At 39.1% G+C, this 20,654-nt stretch overlaps 1 protein-coding gene across 1 annotated transcript in view; it reads right to left on the reverse strand.

Annotated features, from left to right (window-relative positions):
- LOC308663957 (complement component C6-like) overlaps positions 1-8,281 on the reverse strand; it is a gene marked incomplete at both ends in the record, with an annotated part of 36,326 nt that extends 28,045 nt beyond the window's left edge. Inside the window, 6 exons of the mRNA XM_081320809.1 lie at positions 1,496-1,696; positions 2,935-3,073; positions 4,154-4,295; positions 5,778-5,922; positions 7,369-7,525; positions 8,136-8,281. Of these exons, the coding sequence (XP_081176935.1) occupies positions 1,496-1,696; positions 2,935-3,073; positions 4,154-4,295; positions 5,778-5,922; positions 7,369-7,525; positions 8,136-8,281 (930 nt within the window). The remainder of the gene's footprint in view (positions 1-1,495; positions 1,697-2,934; positions 3,074-4,153; positions 4,296-5,777; positions 5,923-7,368; positions 7,526-8,135) is intronic.
- Positions 8,282-20,654: the final 12,373 nt, after the last annotated feature.

Below are 20,654 nucleotides of genomic sequence, written 5' to 3' on the forward strand. Positions count from 1 at the left end.
GCATCATGGGCTATCATGTTTTAAACTATCCTGAAACTCCCCAGAAACCCAAAAAGAGAAGTGAACCTATTAGCTGTGTTTCCACTTGTGGCACCATTGCTATATAACGTGAAGTCTTTTAGTATGGAATAAATAAATAAAATACCACTCCAAACTAAAGGAAAATTACCAGCTCCCTTTTAAATTCTCTGCTTCATTTAATGGTAGAGTGTAATATTTTTTTTAATCCTAAAGATTTAAATAATATTTGTACAAGATTTAAATAATATTTGTACATGGATATTCAGCCCTCACATATAACTTTCATAGGTTTTTATTAACAAATATTCAATTTGCAATTATCCTCCATTAAATATGGATGTTGTTATTGTTGTTAATAAATCTTTGCTGTAAGAAAAGCAGTTTTTATAACTGGAAACAATATTAGAAATCATGCTCATGTTTGACTTCCTTGGAAAAATGAATGCAGACTTTGAATGGAACAAATGCCATCAAGGATATTTGTTTAAAATAAACATTCTGGAATGTATATGCATATGCTTTTAACCACTGAGGGTTCCTGTTGCATTTGCACACAAAAAGACAAAAGACAAAAGCAGAAATGCTGCTCCATGTCCAGCCTGGATAGACTTTATTGGAAGGAAGGTGGAAGTTATAACAAAAGGGTTCTGTCAAGTCCTTTACTTTCAAATGAGGCACCTGTATGCAGGTAGTCTTCGACTTATTAAGCCCAACATTTCTGCTGCTAAGCAAGACAATTGTTAAGTGAATTTTGCTCCATTTTATGATCTTACTTGCCAAGACAACTGTCTATGGAATCAATGGAGATTCTCAGTCATAAACTGAGGACTATCTATACCTTGCTTCACAAAAGGCACTACTTCTGACTTGGATAGGTTCTTCTTGGATAATTCTTTTACTTCACTTTTCCAGCAAATACATGGGGGAGTCACTTCTGGACACACATCTACCTACTCATATCGTGATTGCGGGGCAGTGGTGTTTCCAGAAGGAATGCATCTTTAAATTTTACGACTGCCGTATTTTTCAAATGGATGTACTGCAAGATGATTGGTCTCTAGTTGGCATCAGTAATCACTATATAAAAGGAGATCTGTCTTATTTGGCCACAAATCCAAAGACATCATGTATTTCAGAAGCCAGATGTCACCAACTAGGAAACAGAAATGTTTCTCATTTTGAAATAGTTTAATTTTATTTTTAAAACAGAAATGAATAACCTGGATAAGAAAAATAATAACTCTGTTCTCCCACCGCGCCAACTGAATTGAACAGCCTTTTCTTGAAATTTAAAACAATCGGCATTGACATTTCAGGCATGCAATAACATTTGCCACTGACATACAAAGCAAAAGGCAATTCAATACAGAAATGTTTTCTATATGAGCAGGCTAATGAACCACTGACTTTTCCTGGCCACTCACTTATCGACTTATGTAGATGGAGTTGAAAGCTAGAATGAAAACAGCAATACCTTTTTCTTTGAAGCTTTTATTGCTTCCTTGAAGGAGGAAGAGGATGTGATGTGAACTTTTGTCTTCTTGGAGAACAGGAATGGGATTCCAGATCGGCTCTTGGCAGAACCAGAGAAAGAATCACTCTGAGAAGTATGGGTTTCAAAGCGAATTAAGTCATTGTGAAATTCTGAAGCCACTTCATCTTCTTCATTCACTACCTATGGAGAGATATCATTACAGAAACTTGGTTTGACAAAGGACTGAATCTTACTTCTTAAAGGGCAGTGACAGGAGTGGTTACCCAGTCCCCATCGCTGGAATTCCCACAACTGCACTTTTTAAAGTGTCTTCTGCAGAGAAATTTAGCTTTGGTCTTAAGGAAGAGGTGAGAAATGTAGAATGGTTAGAATATAGAATAACAGAGTTGGAAGGGACCTTGGAGGTCATTGTGGAAGTCACTGCCCTGCTCAAGCAGGAGACCCTATACCAGTGATGGCGAACCTTTTAGAGACCGAGTGCTCAAACGGCAACCCAAAACCCACTTATGTATCGTTGGGTGCCGGTTGGGCATGGCCCATTGGGTGGGCGTGGCCCATTGGGTGGGTGTGGCCCATTGGGTGGGTGTGGCCCATTACGTGGGCATGGCTGCGGTGGTAACGGCAGACTGGGTGGGACTAAAAAGTTCAATCAATCGATTCCAACTTTGCGAGATCTTTTTGTTTCCCGCGAGAAGTTGAAATTGATTGATTGATTGAACCTTTTGATTTTTTGCACATGGTGGAGGAGGCCTAAAGCAAAAAGGGGTTATAAAACCCACCTGAAGGCCTAGGACTGGGGTGATGGTGCGCGTACCCACAGAGAGGGCTGTGTGTGCCACCTGTGGGCACCCATGCCATAGGTTCGCCACCACGGCCCTAAACTATTTCGGGACAAATAACTGTCCAGTCTCTTCTTGAAAGCCTGCAATGATGGGTTACTCCCAGCATCCTAAGGTAAGCCATTTGGATGTTGAAGGTTGCTGAACTCTGAAAAAGTATGAAGAGTGAGGAGACACAGAACAGCTCCATCTTGACCTTGTTGTCCTTGAAAAGAGCAGTGATGGTTTTTGACAGACCACAACAATAAATTAGTAGTAAATACAAATGTCAGTTTCTTGATCTGGCCTATTTCAAAGAGCTGAGACTTTTCATTACTTGCTCGCCTGCACACCACTCAAGCCGAGGTTGAGCCTGCCATGTCTGTAACCTCCTTTCTCTAGTTCCACTTATTCTCCCTCCTTGTGGACATGTTAAAAACAAGCAGAGTTTCCATTCACAGCCACTGTGTTGACTCTTTTGACCAAGTCCTGCAGACACTCCTAGCACTCATTGTAAAGCATTTGTGCATATAAATATAACTTGTTGGTGAGTAAAGCCCATGCTTACAGCTTACATGCTTAATATGGTTTGATAGTTACCTGAAAGAAAACAGACTCTAAGTTTGCAGGAAGACGATATGTTTTCCTCAAGTCATTGGTCTTGAGAAGTCTGCAAGTGTCTCCATTGAAAGAATTACGGAGAACTTCACCTCGATGCATTCCTGCCAGAATATGATATCTAAGGGAAAGCAATAGGAATTTTGCATCCAGTCAGCCAAAGCACCTTGGACCAGTTCCTTAATTATTCATAGTAAGGGAGGGAGTTCTACTCAAGCTGGTGTTTTTCTGAAGAATAAATAAAGCCACATGCTTATATGGTAACAGAGCAAACAGGCCAAAAGCTGATTCATTAAATTCATCAATAACTTAAATGATTGCTGGTGACCTCCAGATACTTGATTATAATTCCTATTGTATCTAACCATACTTGCCCTATTGTCTGATGGGAGCTGTATCTAAAATACTTGGGAGGCATCAAGTTTGATAAAGTTAGATTAGATTCCCTTTTTCCCCATGTTCTTATCTGTCACAAGTTCTTTTCTAAATGTTTATCTGCAGTCTTTTTTTCTCTCTTCTCTTCTCATATAACTGCTTCTAAATGAAATTGAGCATTTTAATGTAAAACTATAGGACAGGTGGTAATGTTTGGAGCCATTTTTTTTAATAATATTTCTATACCGCCCTTCTCCCTGAGGACTCAGGGCGGTGTACAGGGCAAGAATAAAACACAGAAATTTACAAAAACTAAAAGATAATTAAATGCATGCCCGATTAAAATACAATTGGTACATAGTAAAAAGCTATGTTTTCAGATCGCGGCGAAAGGAGCGCAGATCGGGCGCCGTCCGGAGCTCAACCGGTAACTGGTTCCATAGCTCCGGGGCGCCCACAGAGAAGGATCTCCCCCTGGGGGCCACCAGTCGGCATTCTCTGACCGGTGGCACCCTGAGGAGGCCCTCTCTGTGGGAACGCACAGGGCGCAGGGAGCTTGATGCCGGCAGCAGATGTTCCCTGAGGTACTCCGGCCCCATGCCATGGAGGGCTTTAAACACCATTACTAGCATATCCATGTATGGATATCAAGAAAGCCTGGATGGTTTGAAAGGTCAGAAAAGCATGGAACAGTATAACCAATGGTCTTTATATATAAGCTAGCGTTAGATGTGTTTTCTTTTCTTTTCATGGCTTATGCCTTTCATTCTTTTGAATTATTGCTTCTTATTCCTCTTTCCCATTGAGCACATTAAACATGGCTTACCCGAGGCCCATTAAGTTCCCACCAGGAATGCTCTCATGTTTTCTAGTGCACACGGGTCTCACACGTGGACAGTTCCTTTCGTCTGAATTGTCCTCACAGTCATTTTCTCCATTGCACTTTAACTTCTGGCTAATGCAACGACCTTTTGTGAAGAAGAGGAAGAAGAAGAAGAAGAAGAAGAAGAAGAAGAAGAAGAAGAAGAAGAAGAAGAAGAAGGAGAAGGAGAAGGAGAAGGAGAAGGAGAAGGAGAAGGAGAAGGAGAAGGAGAAGGAGAAGGAGAAGGAGAAGGAGAAGGAGAAGGAGAAGGAGAAGAAGAGGAGGAGGAGGAGGAGGAGGAGGAGGAGGAGGAGGAGGAGGAGGAGGAGGAGGAGGAGGAGGAGTTAGAAGCCATACAGGAAAGCAGACAAATGACTCTATAACGAATGAATACTTCCATGAAGGCTTACATTATTATGCAGGAAAGAAATATTCTGCATATGTAGCCTTAGCCAGTAAAATTGGGATAACTCCACAACTATCACTGAAAATATACAGAATGCTTGTGGGGGGAGGGGGAGGAAACATAGAAACACATCGTACTTCAAAGGAGGAGACCAAAAATTTGACAAGAGGGCCAAAGAATAAGAAGTTGCGCTCAGCCAATAGAAGTTCCTCCTCTACTGTAAGCTTCTCCACCTCTGGAATGGTTCCTGCCACTTCCAGATCCCAGCCTGAGGTAGCTATGCCCAAAGACTCTGGCTTAGCAGCATATGTAGAGATACAGTGTCTTCCATGCCACCAGAGTCAATACATGATGTTAATGTACCAAGCAACATTTTAAAATTGCAGAGATGATTTCGGATAGATGATCATCCAATGGTATTGTTATTACAATCAATTATTAATTATTAGTGTTGTTACTATTTACACTTAGTCTATAAGATATTTCTGGGTCTGATACTTTTACAATATTACAATAAATGTGCTGTTCCAAATACTGAGACTTTTTGTAATTGATGAGTTGAGATTCTCTCCATTCCCATGTAATTGTGCCTTAAATACTTTTCCAGTTCTTTTGATACGTCCCAATCCATACCAATTGGCACACTATTGCTTTTATTTTCACCATTCACTCCAGCTATATTTGAAGATCTTTATATTTATCTATTTTTTTCTAGTTCAGAGTATTTGGAAATAGTGACCATATTGATTCATTGGACTGAGAATTATAACTTATAAAAAGCAGTTGCTGGAGACAGAAGGTTCAATTTCCATTGAACCTTCTGTCTCCAGCAACTGCTTTTTATAAGTTATAATTCTCAGTCCAATGAATCAATATGGTCACTATTTCCAAATACTCTGAATAATATTATTACGTCCACATACCAAATGTTCAATAGTCTTCTCCTGTTTTTTGCATAACCAGCATTTACTGTCTTACCAAGTATTCTTTTTCAGTTTTTATTACCTTTGTTCATCATAATTGTTCTTGAACTGCTAAAATAAGATATTTCATTTTCGTGAATGTGTCTTTTTTAAAAAAACTACACTTTTATTGTCTTTTTTAAAAGCATATTATTTGTATTTATACTATTTGTATTTTTAATGCATCAAAATCATAAAAAGGAAGATACTATCAAGTTACCATTTTCACAATGGAATTTGTTGCCACAGTTTATTTCCTCCATGTTGCAAAGTTTTGTGGGAAAACACGGTCGCGACTCCACCAAAGGTTCATTGCATGGTTGACCTTTAAACTGAGCTAGTTGGTTAAAGGATCTAGTACGAAACTGAAAAACAGAAGGATAATAAATAAGTGAGCAGAGAGCATTTTATCCTGGTACTTTTAGAGAAGGGAATGAAGCAATTGGCACCACCAAAGCTGCTTTGGCTGACCTCAAAATAATAAATAAATCATAACAGGATTGGACTTGATTAGTACTTGCCTAAAAGGTCATGGGGGCACTTTACCTGGTTAAGGAGCTTAACCACCCTGTCTCTCATGGAGACCAAAATGTTAGTCCAGACAATAGTGATTTGAGTTTGGTACTTCTCAAATAGATATTGGGTTTATTTCCCTCGTCCTTTCCAAACCCATCTGTAAAATCTGAGTATCTTATGTAAAAATATATCATTTGCTGTACTGAACTGGGTTATGGGGACAACCAGTGTTATTGACAGTTTGGGGTGAGAATTAAATAGTTCCTTGTACCCAGTGCACATCTGGATTTGTAACTGCAGCCACTTAATTCCTAAGACAATAGGAAGGGAAGGACTAGGGGTGACATGATAGCAGTGTTCCAATATCTCAGGGGCTGCCACAAAGAAGAGGGAGTCAAGCTATTCTCCAAAGTACCTGAAGGCAGGACAAGAAGCAATGGATGGAAACTAACCAAGGAGAGAAGCAGCCTAGAACTAAGGAGAAACTTCCTGACAGTTAGAACAATTAACCAGTGGAACAACCTGCCTCCAGAAGTGGTGAATGCTCCAATACTGGAAGTTTTTAAGAAGAGACTGGACAGCCATTTTTCTGAAATGGTATAGGGTTTCCTGCCTGAGGTCCCTTCCAATTTTTATTGTTGTTGTTGTTGTTGTTGTTGTTAACAATAACAATATTGGACTGGACTGGACCAAGCAGCATCTGTTCATCTATTGGATCTATTACTGTTAGCTTTGGAGAGTCTGGTGGTTAAGCTTAATTTTTATACTATGTTCTTATTTATGAAATTAGCAGTCACCTTCAAGTGTATATTGTTACCTGAATCTAAATAAAGAGTAATGGGAACAACACCCCTTTGAGATTTCTTTAATTGTCTGGGGAGGCCCCTTCAGTGTTTTGGGAGCTCTTGAGAGATGGACCTAAAAAACATTCCTGACATTGTGAGAAATGTGACACTCTTGAAATGAGTTGGGCATTTGCTTGTCAAGTGGCCAATAGATCCAAAGGCCACCTCCTGGTCAACAAACACTGAAACTACCTTTATTGAGGTTGGACATAAAAAAGAACCTTGCAAGCCTGATTGTGCTGTATTTCCTTCTTCTCCTCCTTCTTATACTCTAGTAAACTTGGGAGGCATCTGCCTGAGCTGCTTTCAAATGTTATCTCAATCTTCCGAACTTAAAAAAATACCCAGCCCCTTTTGCCTGAACAATGATTCCTGCATATCTCCCTCAAGATCAATTTCCTTACTCTCTACATCTACGTCTATATCTTTTCCAGCTTACATTTTACTTACTTGTTTTTTAACACATGGATCACATTCTGACCAGGGACCAAAGTCTCCAAGCTGGCAGTTGATTGGACACGTCTGCTGGTTACAGGCTCTGGATTCCTGGGTGGTGCAAACTTGTGCACAGAAGTTTTTTCGGTAATAATCATCCACTTTGATTTGCCTAGAATTCCAAAAAAGCATTGTTGTGACCAGAAGAATCTGTTAAACCAAGGAAACTAAGATCCTTGGAATCCATGCTGAAAAGGACAAAGCATGGCTACAGTTTAGGGTGCAGTTAGATGGTCCAGAACATCAAGGCACATATTTAATATTTACTAGATGCAAATAGTAAAGTGCTTCAGTTTGACAAGATTCTGCCTATAGATGTGGAACAGTAAATAACTGAACTTTGAAGAACCACCACATATGTTTTTGGTTTGGGGACCTAACAACAGGCTTCTCCTTGGATGTGTTATATTCCAATACCCATCATTCCCAACTGAGATAAATAGCTTTAATCCAACCTATGTAGACTTCTGAAGAAAATTTCTTTGGGCAGTTATGTCAAGGACTCAGGATTAGCATGGTCTGGTGTGAATGCATATTTCTTAAAGCTTTGATCCAACTTTTGAAGGCAAGCAAGTAGGGAAAAGTCAGAGGCCTTTTATATCCTTTTAAGGTGATTGAATTTATTTATTTTATTTTTATTTTTAATTCCATTTATATCCCGCCCTTCTCCGAAGACTCAGGGCGGCTTCAGTTCTGTGATCACCATGATATTTTCTACTTACCTATACCTATTTTGAGTCCCATAATTGCAGGTCCTTGAACAGCCAGACCAGGGAGTCCATGGATAATGGTCACAGAAGCAACCCTTGCTATTCTCAATTGCAGCCAGCAGCAAGATTAGGAACAGACAATTATATGCTTTGTTCATGACTACCAGCCTGAAGAAGTCAATGAAGCCTACGGTGCAGACAAAATAAAGTGCAGTTAGAACAGTTTGATATTTGTTTTAATACTACTGTATGGCAGCTGAAAAACTAATGTGCTGCAACGTGCATTGCAAGGAGCAATCTAAAGCTGCATCCAGCTGTGATAACTGTGAAATCATAGTAAAACTGCTGACTCATTGAGCACAAGCATCAGGACAACCCCAAGGACCACCAAAGGTAAAAGTGCAGCAAAGCAATTATCAAAGCACTCTAATTTCTGAAAGGGAACCATCAGAGGGGGACTTTAATATTCCAGGTTCTCATTTAAATTCAACCAGGCAACCTGTACCCCATTTCAGAGATATTTCTTTAGATACACAGAGAAATAGAATGTCCATATATGTGCAAAAACACAGTGGGAATGGGAGTGTCTTCTAAATTCATGTTGGCTTTCCCATTGAGTTGTGGGAAACTAAAAGCAAGCATCAGAAATTTTCCTTCCTTCCTTCCTTCCTTCCTTATTTTGCTTGTTGGAAGTTTGCATGGAGCAAGTCAGTGGGGAATCCAGCAGGAGACTGCAAGTACAAGGCAATCAGGCAGGTAAGTGGCTGCTACTGGGTGAGGGAAGGAGCAAGGGGATGCATGTCAAGAATGTTATATGGGGTGCATGAGATTGCCATGCTATTGGGAAGGGTGTGTGGGTGCATGCTAGGAATGCTACATTTTTGGGGGAAAGCATGCAGGTGAGTGGCAAAGGTCAAGAAGGGTGCACAAAGTGTTGTGTGGGTAGGGTAAGGTATTCATTCAGGGAGACCATGTGGTTCAAGAAGAGTGAGTGAGGGTCACGGGTATGTGTAAGAGATGCTGCATCAGTCAAATAGGCTGATTTCTCATCCTGGCTTCTTTTAGCACCCCTTCAGAAGCTAGATACAGTTCCTAAGCATTCAGGGTGTTAAAGGGAAGACTTGCTTCTGCAAATCCCAACAACAAGTGGCAGGAAACAGCAATTAATTGTAGATAAGACTTAGCTGAGGCAAGTTTCCAAACTGAGCAGTCCAAAGTCAAGCCAAACATTTACGATGCCAGATCAAGGGAGAGATGAGGTTGTTGTTAGTCAACAAGCCAGGGTTGTAAATAACTAGATTCCAAGTGCCACAATGGGCAAGCCAGATTCTACTGTTGCTTCTAGCAAGAGGCCAATTGGTCCTATGGGAACTTAAATGCACTCTCTATGGAAGATTCACAGCTGTGAATCTTGCTAGTGAGTTCAGCATATTGCTTCTTGATCATGAGTCACACACTTTGGTGATGTGCAGAGATCCCAGGAGGAATTGCTGGGGTGGGTGGGTGAACAAGTGAGTACCGTATTTTCCGGTGTATAAGATGACTGGGCGTATAAGACGACTCCCCAACTTTTGAGATGATTTTCATGGGTTAAAAAGTCATCTTATACGCCGGAAAATACGGTACGTGGAGCAACTGCACTGCAACTGAGTCAGACCCTAAGAGTATGATAGGCCCATGAGGGGAGGGGGACAGTATGGGTTAAGAAGAATGTATGAGGGTTGCATTGGAGCATGAGAGGTATGGAAGAGTGGGTTGAGTTGGGAAGAGTGCCTGAAGGTGCATGGGGGCACACAAGAGGTGTCTCGGTGGTCACAGAAGGAATGCGGGACTGTAGTAGAGGTCAGAAGGGTACAAAAAAGTTCCTTCCTCTCTGTTTCTCCCTCCCATCCTTCATTTGTTTCTTCTTTACCCCTTCTTCTTCTCTTTCCAGTAGGCAGGTAAGTGAGTTCTGCTGGGTGAACAGGGAAAGGAGAGAGGGTTTGTGAGACTGGCTGGGAAACTTCATAGAATATTGAAGGTGAAGATCACATGAACACAACAGCACACACAGCAATACAGAAGCAGCCAGTAGCACTGAAGCAGCCACAAAGTTTCCAAATTTTATTCCTTCGGGAGTCATGGTTCCTGGATTTTGGACACATGCTCTAAATTAACCTATCTGAAGTACCTTGGTTAAAAAAAACATTGCCGTGTGATATAACATTTCACACAGTTAAAGGACGTGACAATGAAAGTTTTAGTAGAATATATATTTATCCTTTCGCCATGTCAATTTTGTCTTCTTTTTTTTTGAATATCCATGTATTACATTCACTTTTGCCTAATAGACCCATTTTCTTACAAGCAAATTTGCCCAGTATAAAGCATGTTTGCAAGTTATATTTATTAATGTAAGCATGCTTACTGTATATTTTAATTGCCCTGTACACCGCCCCGAGTCCTTCGGGAGAGGGGCGGTATATAAATCCAAATGATAAATAAATAAATATACATTTTATTTTACTATGTGCAATTTCACATTTCTCTTTTTACTGGAGAATGGCATTACCACAGTGGAAAGAGTACGGACTTTGAAAAATGATATTTCTGTTTGCACAGATTGGATCTGAAGAGTTGAACAAGTAGCTGCTGAATAGATAAAGGCTATTCCTGCTCCACATTTTCTTAGCCATTGAGAGAGTAAATATTGGAAACACTTTCATGGACTGGGATAGACAGGAAAGTAAAAGCAGATAGTAGAAGAGACATGGGTCATATGCTACAAAGCAGAACTGATTGACAGGCCTATTGTTCTATTCCAGAGGTCCCCAACCTTTTGGGCACCAGTGACCCGTTCCATGGAGAGAGGTTTTTCTGCAGACCAGAGGGGGTGTGGTTTTGTGTGCTGCCTGCATCCCAAGGATGGGGCTTTGCTTGTTTGTGAGGCCCGGTTGCTGGCATGCCATGGCCCGGTACTAGTCCACAATATGGGGGTTGGGAACCTCTGTTCTATTCCATAGCTTTAATATAATAATTTATTATATAAACAAATTGATACCCATCTGCATACCTAATGCTTTCTTTTTCCTTTTTAGTAATTAGGATATCTGAACAAAAAGGATGCTGACAAAAACCTCTCACTTTGTCTATTTTTTATATCACAGAAGTCCAGAAGGGGTAGAAGAAGGAAGGAGGGGGAAGGAGAGGGCGAGATTCATGGCTGACCGCTCTTGGTTGCAATCATACATATTAATTTTACTGGAATGCATTAATAAGATAAGATAAGATAACCTTTATTGTTATTTTTTTTTACTGTGGCCACAACACTAAATGAAATTTAGCTGCCTGCTCTCAAAGTGAACACATACATGACACACACCTAACATACTATATACAACATATGTATAGAACCACACCCCTATATATACATAACAAATAAATATTAAAACTGTCCATCTTAAAAATATAATGGAAGGAGGAAGCTTGAGAGATAATAATAATAATAATAATAATAATAATAATAATAATAATAATAATAATAATAATAATAATAATAATAATAATAATAATAATAATAATAATAAGTTGGAAGGGACCTTGGAGGTCATCTAGTCCAACCCCCTGCTCAGGCAGGAAACCCTATACCATTTCAGACAAGTGGCTGGCCAGTCTCTTCTTAAAAACTTCCAGTGTTGGAGCATTCACCACTTCTGGAGGCATGTTGTTCCACTGGTTAATTGTTCTAACTGTCAGGAAGTTTCTCCTTAGTTCTAGGTTGCTTCTCTCCTTGACTAGTTGACAAGGTTAATGCTATATGGAATGAAACTATGACTAAAACTGGATGTTCTGCTATGGATAACACGAAGCTTCCTCCTAGAAGGTAACAAGGAAAACAGGTTGTGAAGAGGATGTGTAGTGTCCCAGACAATCTTGCGGACCCTGCTCAAGCAACGCTTATATGCTATGTCCTGGATGGGAGGGAGGGAACTGCCAATCATCTTTTTGGCCATCCTCACCACTCTCTGCACCGCCTTCCTTTCTGAAGCAGTGATGCTTCCAAACCAGACTGTGATGCTGTATGACAGGATGCCCTCGATTGTCCCCCTGTAGAAAGTGGTAAGGATAAGAGAAGGAAGATGAGCTTTTCTCATGTGATGCAGGAAATGCAGGCGCTGCTGTGCCTGCTTTACCAGTGTCTCACTGTTGAGTGACCAAGCCAGCCTACTCGTTAGCTGCACACCCAGGAATTTGATGCTGGTAACCATCTCCACAGGTGAATCATTAATGCACAGAGAAGTGTGGCTGTGCCTGCCTTTTCTGAAATCAACAATGATGTCTTTGGTTTTTCCAGTATTTAAAACTAGGCTGTTTTCCTTACACCAGTTCACCAACCCCTCAAACTCCTTGTGGTAAGCACCCTCATTGTCATCATGAATAAGGCCCGCTACTGTTGTATCATCTGGAACTTCACAATAATCAAATATCTTTTGACCGTATGATGCAGAAGAGATATATTGCAGGAGTTTTCAAGCTTCCATTTCCTTTGTTAGGAGCAGAAAGAACATTGGTGAAGCTTGTGGGAGCTGAAGACATGGTGAAGGATGAGACAGTTGCTTCAGTAGAAAGTTCAGTGATCAAGGTTTTCTGCTTCTGCTAATGTGCGTTTTGCTTCCATCATGAACCACTGTTTTGTGTGTTTTTTGTGACTGGTACCGATTGTGAAGACAACAATAACAACAAAAATAATACAAAGTACAAACTATTTTTCCCTTGACATACATTCATATAACAGGATTCCTGCCTGGGGATATATCTGCAATTTATAGCATTTTCATACCAAATGTAGAAAGAAAAGAAAAACAAGAGTGAGAAAGCAATCTGCTTCTACCATTTCAGAATTTCTAGACAGTCCCAGCATGTGAATTTTCTTAAAATGTTTCAGGTATCTGTCAGCTTCTGTAAAATATGTTATTATTTTTAATTCTTTTCCCCAAAATATTAGGGAATATAAACCTCCTGTTGAAAAGTTACAACCCTTTTGTTTGTGACAAATCTGCCTATATATTTATTTATTATAAACATCAAACAGAGATTAAATGCTAGATAATTTATTTAACAAAATGAAACAAAAGTTTATTTAAGAATAATTATTTACAGATTTGGAATAATATAATGATATATATCTTAAAATGAAAAAAGGTAAAACTGGGTTAGGAAGAACTGTATTATTATTATTATTATTATTATTATTAATAATAATAATAATAATAATAATAATAATAATAATAATAATAATAATAATAATAATAATAATAATAATAATAATAATAATAATAATAATAATATCTCTTTCCACCCGAACAGAAAGGAAACCTCCCCAATAGCAGAGAAACAAAAGATCAACTCCTAATAGACAAAATGATCTTGGAAAACTGCAAGAAAAGGAAGACCAACCTGAATGTGGCATGGATTGACTACAAAAAGGCATTTGACTCTCTGCCACATGACTGGATAATCAAGTGCCTAAAAATAACAGGAGTCAGTAGAAACATCAGAAAATTTGTGCAAAGATTGATGGCACAATGGAAGACACTGTTGCAGGTCAATGGTGAAAGACTGGGAGAAGTTAATATCAAGAGAGGAATATTTCAAGGAGATTCATTATCACCACTACTATTTGTTATTGCACTGTTTCCTCTGTCAACAATACTGAATAACTCAGGACATGGCTATCAAACATCAAAAATATCTGCCAGACTATCCCACCTCCTTTACATGGATGATCTGAAGATGTATGGAAAAACATCATCTGAAATAGAATCGCTGCTGAACACTGTCCGTATATATAGCGAAGATATTGCAATGGAGTTTGGCTTGGACAAATGTGCCACACTTACTCTCAAACAAGGAAAAATAGTGAAAACTGAAGGAATCAAGATGCCCCATGAAAATAACATTAAAAGTCTGGATAAGGAAAATTACTACAAATACTTGGCTATCCTTCAAGCTGACAACATCAAGCATAATGAAGTCAAGAAAAAGATTAGAGGTGAATACATCAAGAGAGTGAAGAAGATCTTAAAGTCCAAACTCAATGGAGGAAATACTGTGAAAGCAATCAACACCTGGGCAATTCCAGTCATTAGATACACAAATGGAATAGTGGACTGGACTCAAGCAGAACTAAAAGCAATGGATAGGAAGACCAGAAAAATAATGACAATGAATCATGCCCTTCATCCATACAGTGACATTGACAGACTCTGTCTACCAAGGCAAATAGGTGGACATGGAATGCTGTAAGTACATCAGATGGTTGAAGAAGAAAAAATGGCTTTGGAAGAATATCTGAAGGACAACGATGAAGAGGCACTGAAATTAGTATATCAGGAAGGCTTACTGACTACTGGAGAGACCAAACTGGCCTACAAGAAGGACCAAATGAAGAACAGAATAGAGGCATGGGAAGACAAAGCACTACATGGCCAGTACATTAAAAAAAATATCTGGGAAAGTAGATAATAACAAGACCTGGCAATGGCTAAGAGCAGGAAAGTTGAAGAAAGAGACTGAGGGACTAATTCTGGCTGCACAAGACCAAGCCTTAAGGACAAATGCATACAAAGTCAAAATTGAGAAGACAGCAATAGACAGTAAGTGCCACCTATGCAAAGAAGCTGAAGAAACAATGGACCACCTGGTAAGCTGCTGCAAGAAGATCACACAGACTGACTACAAGCAGCGGCATGACAAAGTAGCAACAATGGTGCATTGGAAGATCTGCAAGAAATATCATTTGCCTGTAAGCCAGAACTGGTGGGATCATAAAATAGAGAAAGTCATAGAAAATGATAAAGTTAAACTGCTCTGGGACTTCAGAATTCAAACAGACAAGTACCTGCAACATAACACCCCGGACTTAACAATTGTCGATAAGAAAGACAAAAAAGTCTGGATAGCAGACATGGCAGTGCCTGGAGACAGCAGAATAGATGAGAAAGAACTGGAGAAGATAACAAAATACAAAGACCTACAAATAGAAATAGAAAGACTGTGGCAAAGGCAAACAAGGGTAGTACCAATAGTAATAGGTGCCTCAGGTGCAATCCCAAAATAACTGGAGCAGCACTTGAACACCACTGGCATTGACAGATTCACCATTAGTCAATTGCAAAAGGCGGCCTTACTAGGAACTGCTTCCATCATGCAACGATATCTGTAATACCATCAAACATCCACATCTGCCTGTCCCAGGTCCTTGGTAAGGACTTGATAGGTAGACAAAAATGCCAAATCCAGTCAGAACATCTGGCTGACTGTGCAATGAATAATAATAATAATAATAATAATAATAATAATAATAATAATAATAATAATAATAATAATAATAATAATAATAATAATAATAATAATAATAAAGTTGGAATGGACCTTGGAGGTCATGTAGTCCAACCCCCTGCTCAGGCAGGAAACCCTATACCATTTCAGACAAAAGGTTGTCCAATCTCTTCTTAAAATCTTCCAGTGTTGGAGCATTCACCACTTCTGGAGGCAGGTTGTTCCACTGGTTAATTGTTCTAACAGTCAGGAAGTTTCTCCTTAGTTTAGTTTCCATCCATTGCTTTTTCTCCTGCCTTCAGGTGCTTTGGAGAATAGCTTGACTCCCTCTTCTTTATGCAGCCCCTGAGATATTGGAACACTGCTATCGTGTGACCCCTCGTCCTTCTCTTCATTAAACTAGACAAAGTTTAATTTCTTCTTTAAATTTATTCCAATAATTATTGAACAGAAGATACTAAATGAATTGCAGATCCAAATAACCAACTTTAGATTACTTTAAAAGAAGGCCAAAAATCAAAGTTAAGATTTTACAAAACTTGATAGAACATGATTGGCAGGCTGTTGTTATTGGCTGCTGGCAATTCAGGTTATTGTTTTATTTATTATTCATTGGATTACACAATAGATGGTATCACTTTATGGACTGATTACTTGCATAAATACTTTTGGTTTGATACCAACAGGGGGAAAAAATCCCCTAAACTGGTCAGACTTCATTCCTTTTTAAGAAACCACCACTCCTTCAAATACATCCATTAAAAAGAAGAAAGTATTATTATTATTATGTATTGCTTTCCAGTGTCTTCATTGTGGAGAAAAATCAGATTTAAAGCATCATAACAGCTAAACAATTTCCAGAGGTCAAATGTGCCATACTTCTAAGCATGTACATGTCTGTCTGTGAGACATGTGGGATTCAGATATGTGAACAACTGGTTCTCTGTGTGGATGCCGCTTCCGGAAGTCTATTCTGAGTCTGGGCAACAAATATTAGCTACCAGTTCTACCGAACTGGTGCGAACTGGCTGAATTCCACCACTGCATGTACGCAGAAAAAGAGAAAGACAGAGAGAGACAGAGACAGAGGAAGGGAGGGAGGGAGGAGGCAGAGGGCAAGAGAGAGGAAGTTGTACTAGTTACATGAGAATTACAATTTATCTCAGTTCTTTCTCAGCTTTGAAATCAGTATGCCACATCAGTCAAAGGCTAATCTGTCTTACCAAATGCATTCTTGGTATTCAGATGACATGCTCTTTTAGAAGAAACAAAATAAATGCCAGAGATGTTTTTAATAATTCTAACTGTATAGATGAATGTATTAAAACTTACCTTTTCTATTTGGATAGAAGCACAGCCTGAATATAATAATTCATCAAAGACAGCTACTTGCAAATGATTCGGTACTGGCTAAGAGCAGTGTTGACCTCAAGCACTCAGAGCAAATGATGGTGCAACTCAAAGGTTTTGTTTGCAATCAATTAAACTGTAACTAAGCATGTAATCCGGTAGTAGACGTATGTCTAACTGAAATCAATCTTCAGGTATCTGGAAGGAAGTACTTCATTTTTAAGCATTCTGGCCACCACCACCACCCTTTTTTTTAAAGTAACAATAGCCATCTACAAAGCTTCTTATAGTTGCTACATCAAAGCCGTAGAATCATCATGTTGCCTTCTACTAAGCACTAACCATTTAAGCATAGAGACCCTCAGGATAAAATAAGTTTAATGTTATAACTTCACTAGAACAGGAAAATGTCAACTGCACCCCATTAGTTACAATGTTCATTATTAGATAAATGTAGAATCAATGAAATAAATTTCTCGGTACAACTTTTTCCCAAGCTCTTATATTTGTACACCATTTTTATGCTGAAGATTATAAGAGACAAGAGATATCATAAGCATCATGATCTCATTTATTCAGTGAGTTGTTATGCAAAGGACATCATTGTTGCTTCAACCAAAGCTGGGATTCAAGCAGTGAAACAGTAGGATAGCCTGCCTCCTGGAGTCATGAGTGCTCCATCATTGGAGATTTTCAAGCAAAAGTTGGACAGCCATTTATCTGGGATGGTACAAAGATTTCTGCCCTGGGCAGGGAACTGTGCTAGAAGATTATCTATGAATCTATGATGATGGCACCAAGAATAATTTTAAAAATGAAACCTCTTTTTGCTGGCTCCTGATACAGATTATTCTAGACAAAAAAACATGCAATGAAAGAAAGACTAATATCAAGTGCCAGGGAAATCAGGAGATCCAGGCAGTTCAAATGGGTATAAAGATTTGTTGCAAGGTTACGTTCTCTACAAGAATCTGAACTACTAACGTGTTTCCCCGAAAATAAGACCCGGTGTTATATTATTTTTGCCTCCAAAAGAGACATTCGGTCTTATTTTCGGGAGATGTCTTATATTTTTCATGGCACCTGCCTTACCTCGTGGCGGCAGCACCAACAGCCCCATCCAGCAGGAGCCTGTGTGGCTGATGGCCCACTTTTTCTGTGGCTACTCACAGCAGTAGGCTGTGTGGCACATTGCACCACTGCTGCCCCAATGAGGCAAGGCAGGTGGGAGAGGGGTGGAAGTGCCCCATGAGACCCACACTCACTTACTTCATCTCCCCCCCAAACTGCCTAAGCACAGGAATAAGAGTCACAGGAATTCAAAGTCAGCTGGACTTAGATCTCTAGGCACAAAAGGACTCATGACTAATGATGCATTTCACCCCTTCCTCAGATTCAGCCTGATCATCTCCTACAACTAATTCACTAACAGCAATTCATGACTAATTGATGTCTTAGTTTACTGATGCTTATGAATCTCAGATGTTCTGGGGTTACATACATATATATGGTGCTGGTGCAGTACTGTAGGCTAGAAGGCAGTACTGCAGGCTATTTTTACTGACTGTCGGCTGCCAGCAGTTCAGCAGTTCAATTCTCACTGGCTCAAGGTTGACTCAGCCTTCCATCCTTTTGTGGTTGGTAAAATGAGGACCCAGATTGTTGGGGCAATATGCTGACTCTGTAAAACTGCTTAGAGAGGGCTGTGAAGCACTGTGAAGAGGTATATAGGTCTAAGTCCTATTGCTATTATTTCATACATAGAAAGTGAAAATGTTAATGTTTCTTGTAATAAAGAATGTGGAAAAAATATTACATAGATTTCTCCTTAATCCTATTTCCATTATTTGGTCTTCATTATGCCTTCTCAGTACATAAAATGCGATGCTTCTAAAGCTGAGCAATTTGTATTATGGGATTCTGTTCCTTGGCTTCTACTTCAACTCTGTTTCTTGAAAAGCTTGTACAACTTTCAGCATTATTTGAAAACCTTGGCCTCTCTATGAGCAGTGCTGTGAAAAACTATTCTTCTAGATTCATATCCAAGACTAACTAGGTGGAAGTTCTGAGTTCCTTTCATTGCTTTTATGTAAATATTTAAAAGATATTCTATTCTTATAGACTGATTTGTAAAATGAAATGTCTCAATAAAGCATTAATAAAATTAAGAAATTTGGAGTCTCCATTGGAAAAACAATCATGTTACGACTGATATCTAAATATTCATTGCTCTGCAGTTGATAAATGTTCTCAGTATGACTTTATTTGCATTTCAACAGTAGGAACAAATACATTCCAGGCAGCAACTTAGAAATTTTAATGATTTTTAAATATTACAGACATTTAGAGATTTATTAGGTTTAGTCAGCAGAATTCCCAGTTCATTTAAGGAGGAAGAGGAAAATTCCAAGTGCTTTTCTAAGAATTCAATATCCTCACTTAGGATCTAATTGAAGAGGGAGTGGGAATAATTCTAAATTAATTGTATAGATTATGGGTAGTTTCATTATGGGTAGTTTCATATCACAATCATGATATTTGAACACACTATGCTTTTCAAATGCAACCGTCTGTTTCATGGAGGAATCTAAATCAGGGGTCCTTAATGCTCTCTGAGCTTGGTGGTTTTCTTGCAGATGTTTCATTACCCAAACTAGGTAACATCATCAGTGCTAGTCTAGTCTAACACTAGCACTGGTGATGTTACCTAGTTTGGGTAATGAAATGTCTGCAAGAAAAGAACCAAGCTCAGAGAGCACTAAGGGTCCCTCATTTCAATCCTGAGCCATAAATATTCTCCTTTCCTGGAATCTAAATTAATCAATAGTTGTCCATCCACTACTTAAAACATCCAGTAAGTGTGAGATCATCACTTGCTTATGTAATTGGCTCCTCTGTCAAACTTTTCCTGATGGAATAAGTTTTCCTAATGTTCAGTCCGGTTCCTGTTTTCCAGCGGAGCAGTCGGAGGATTCGGAATGCTGAACCCTTCAGCTGAAATTTCTTTTTGTTGGAGACCCTAAGGGGCCAGAACCCACCCTGAAGGGGTGGAATGAAGGAAGGGAATCCCAGGGACTTAGGAGAGATGAAGGTCTCCCCGAACGGTCCAGGAGAAGCCTCCCAGAAACCAACAGAAGAAAAGGCTGGCTAACTCCATGTCCAGTCACAGCTGAAAACAATGGAAGTCATAAGCTTTTAAACTAAGCGGATTTTAAACAGCATGCTTGAATCTGGGTAAGAATATGGATTTTCTCTATCCTACCTATTTTCCTGAAAAAGAAAGTCCCAAAAATAAGAGATCTCCAGGGGGGAAAAGGAGGGGGATTCTACTCCCTCGTTTTGGTTACTGGAAGTGGTGAAACTTACCCTTTAGAGAGAAAAAAAGACTAGAAAGACCTGAAAAATAAGCAAATGCTGACACCTACTGGTGGGTGAGGATTTTTTCCCCTCTGACCCTTAAAGTTCTTAAAAAATGCAGCTGTGTAAACAAAGTGAGAATACCAAATCTGAAGCATTGAATACTTTACAAAAGGAAACATATGATAAGCGGCAATAATTTCAAAGGACAATGATTTTAAACCACAAAGAAATACAGAACAACCTTGAGAGTATGAATCAACTTATCTCCAACTTAATTTCACTCCAAGAAATTTCCCAGGAAAATACAGTAGAGATGACTGAACATAATTCTGAGGATAGAGACTTAAAGATGGAACCGTATAAAATAAAAAATCATGATTTAATTCAAATGGGAAATATTTCAACATGTCCAAGCAACTTTGAAGATAAGGAAAAGAATGAGAAAAAATACTTTACAGGGAAACGAATGATGCAGCAAAACATACTGATTAAGAAAGGCAA

This window comes from Vipera berus (assembly GCF_964194415.1).
Source record: "Vipera berus genome assembly, chromosome: 2".
In the NCBI taxonomy this organism is placed as follows: domain Eukaryota; kingdom Metazoa; phylum Chordata; class Lepidosauria; order Squamata; family Viperidae; genus Vipera; species Vipera berus.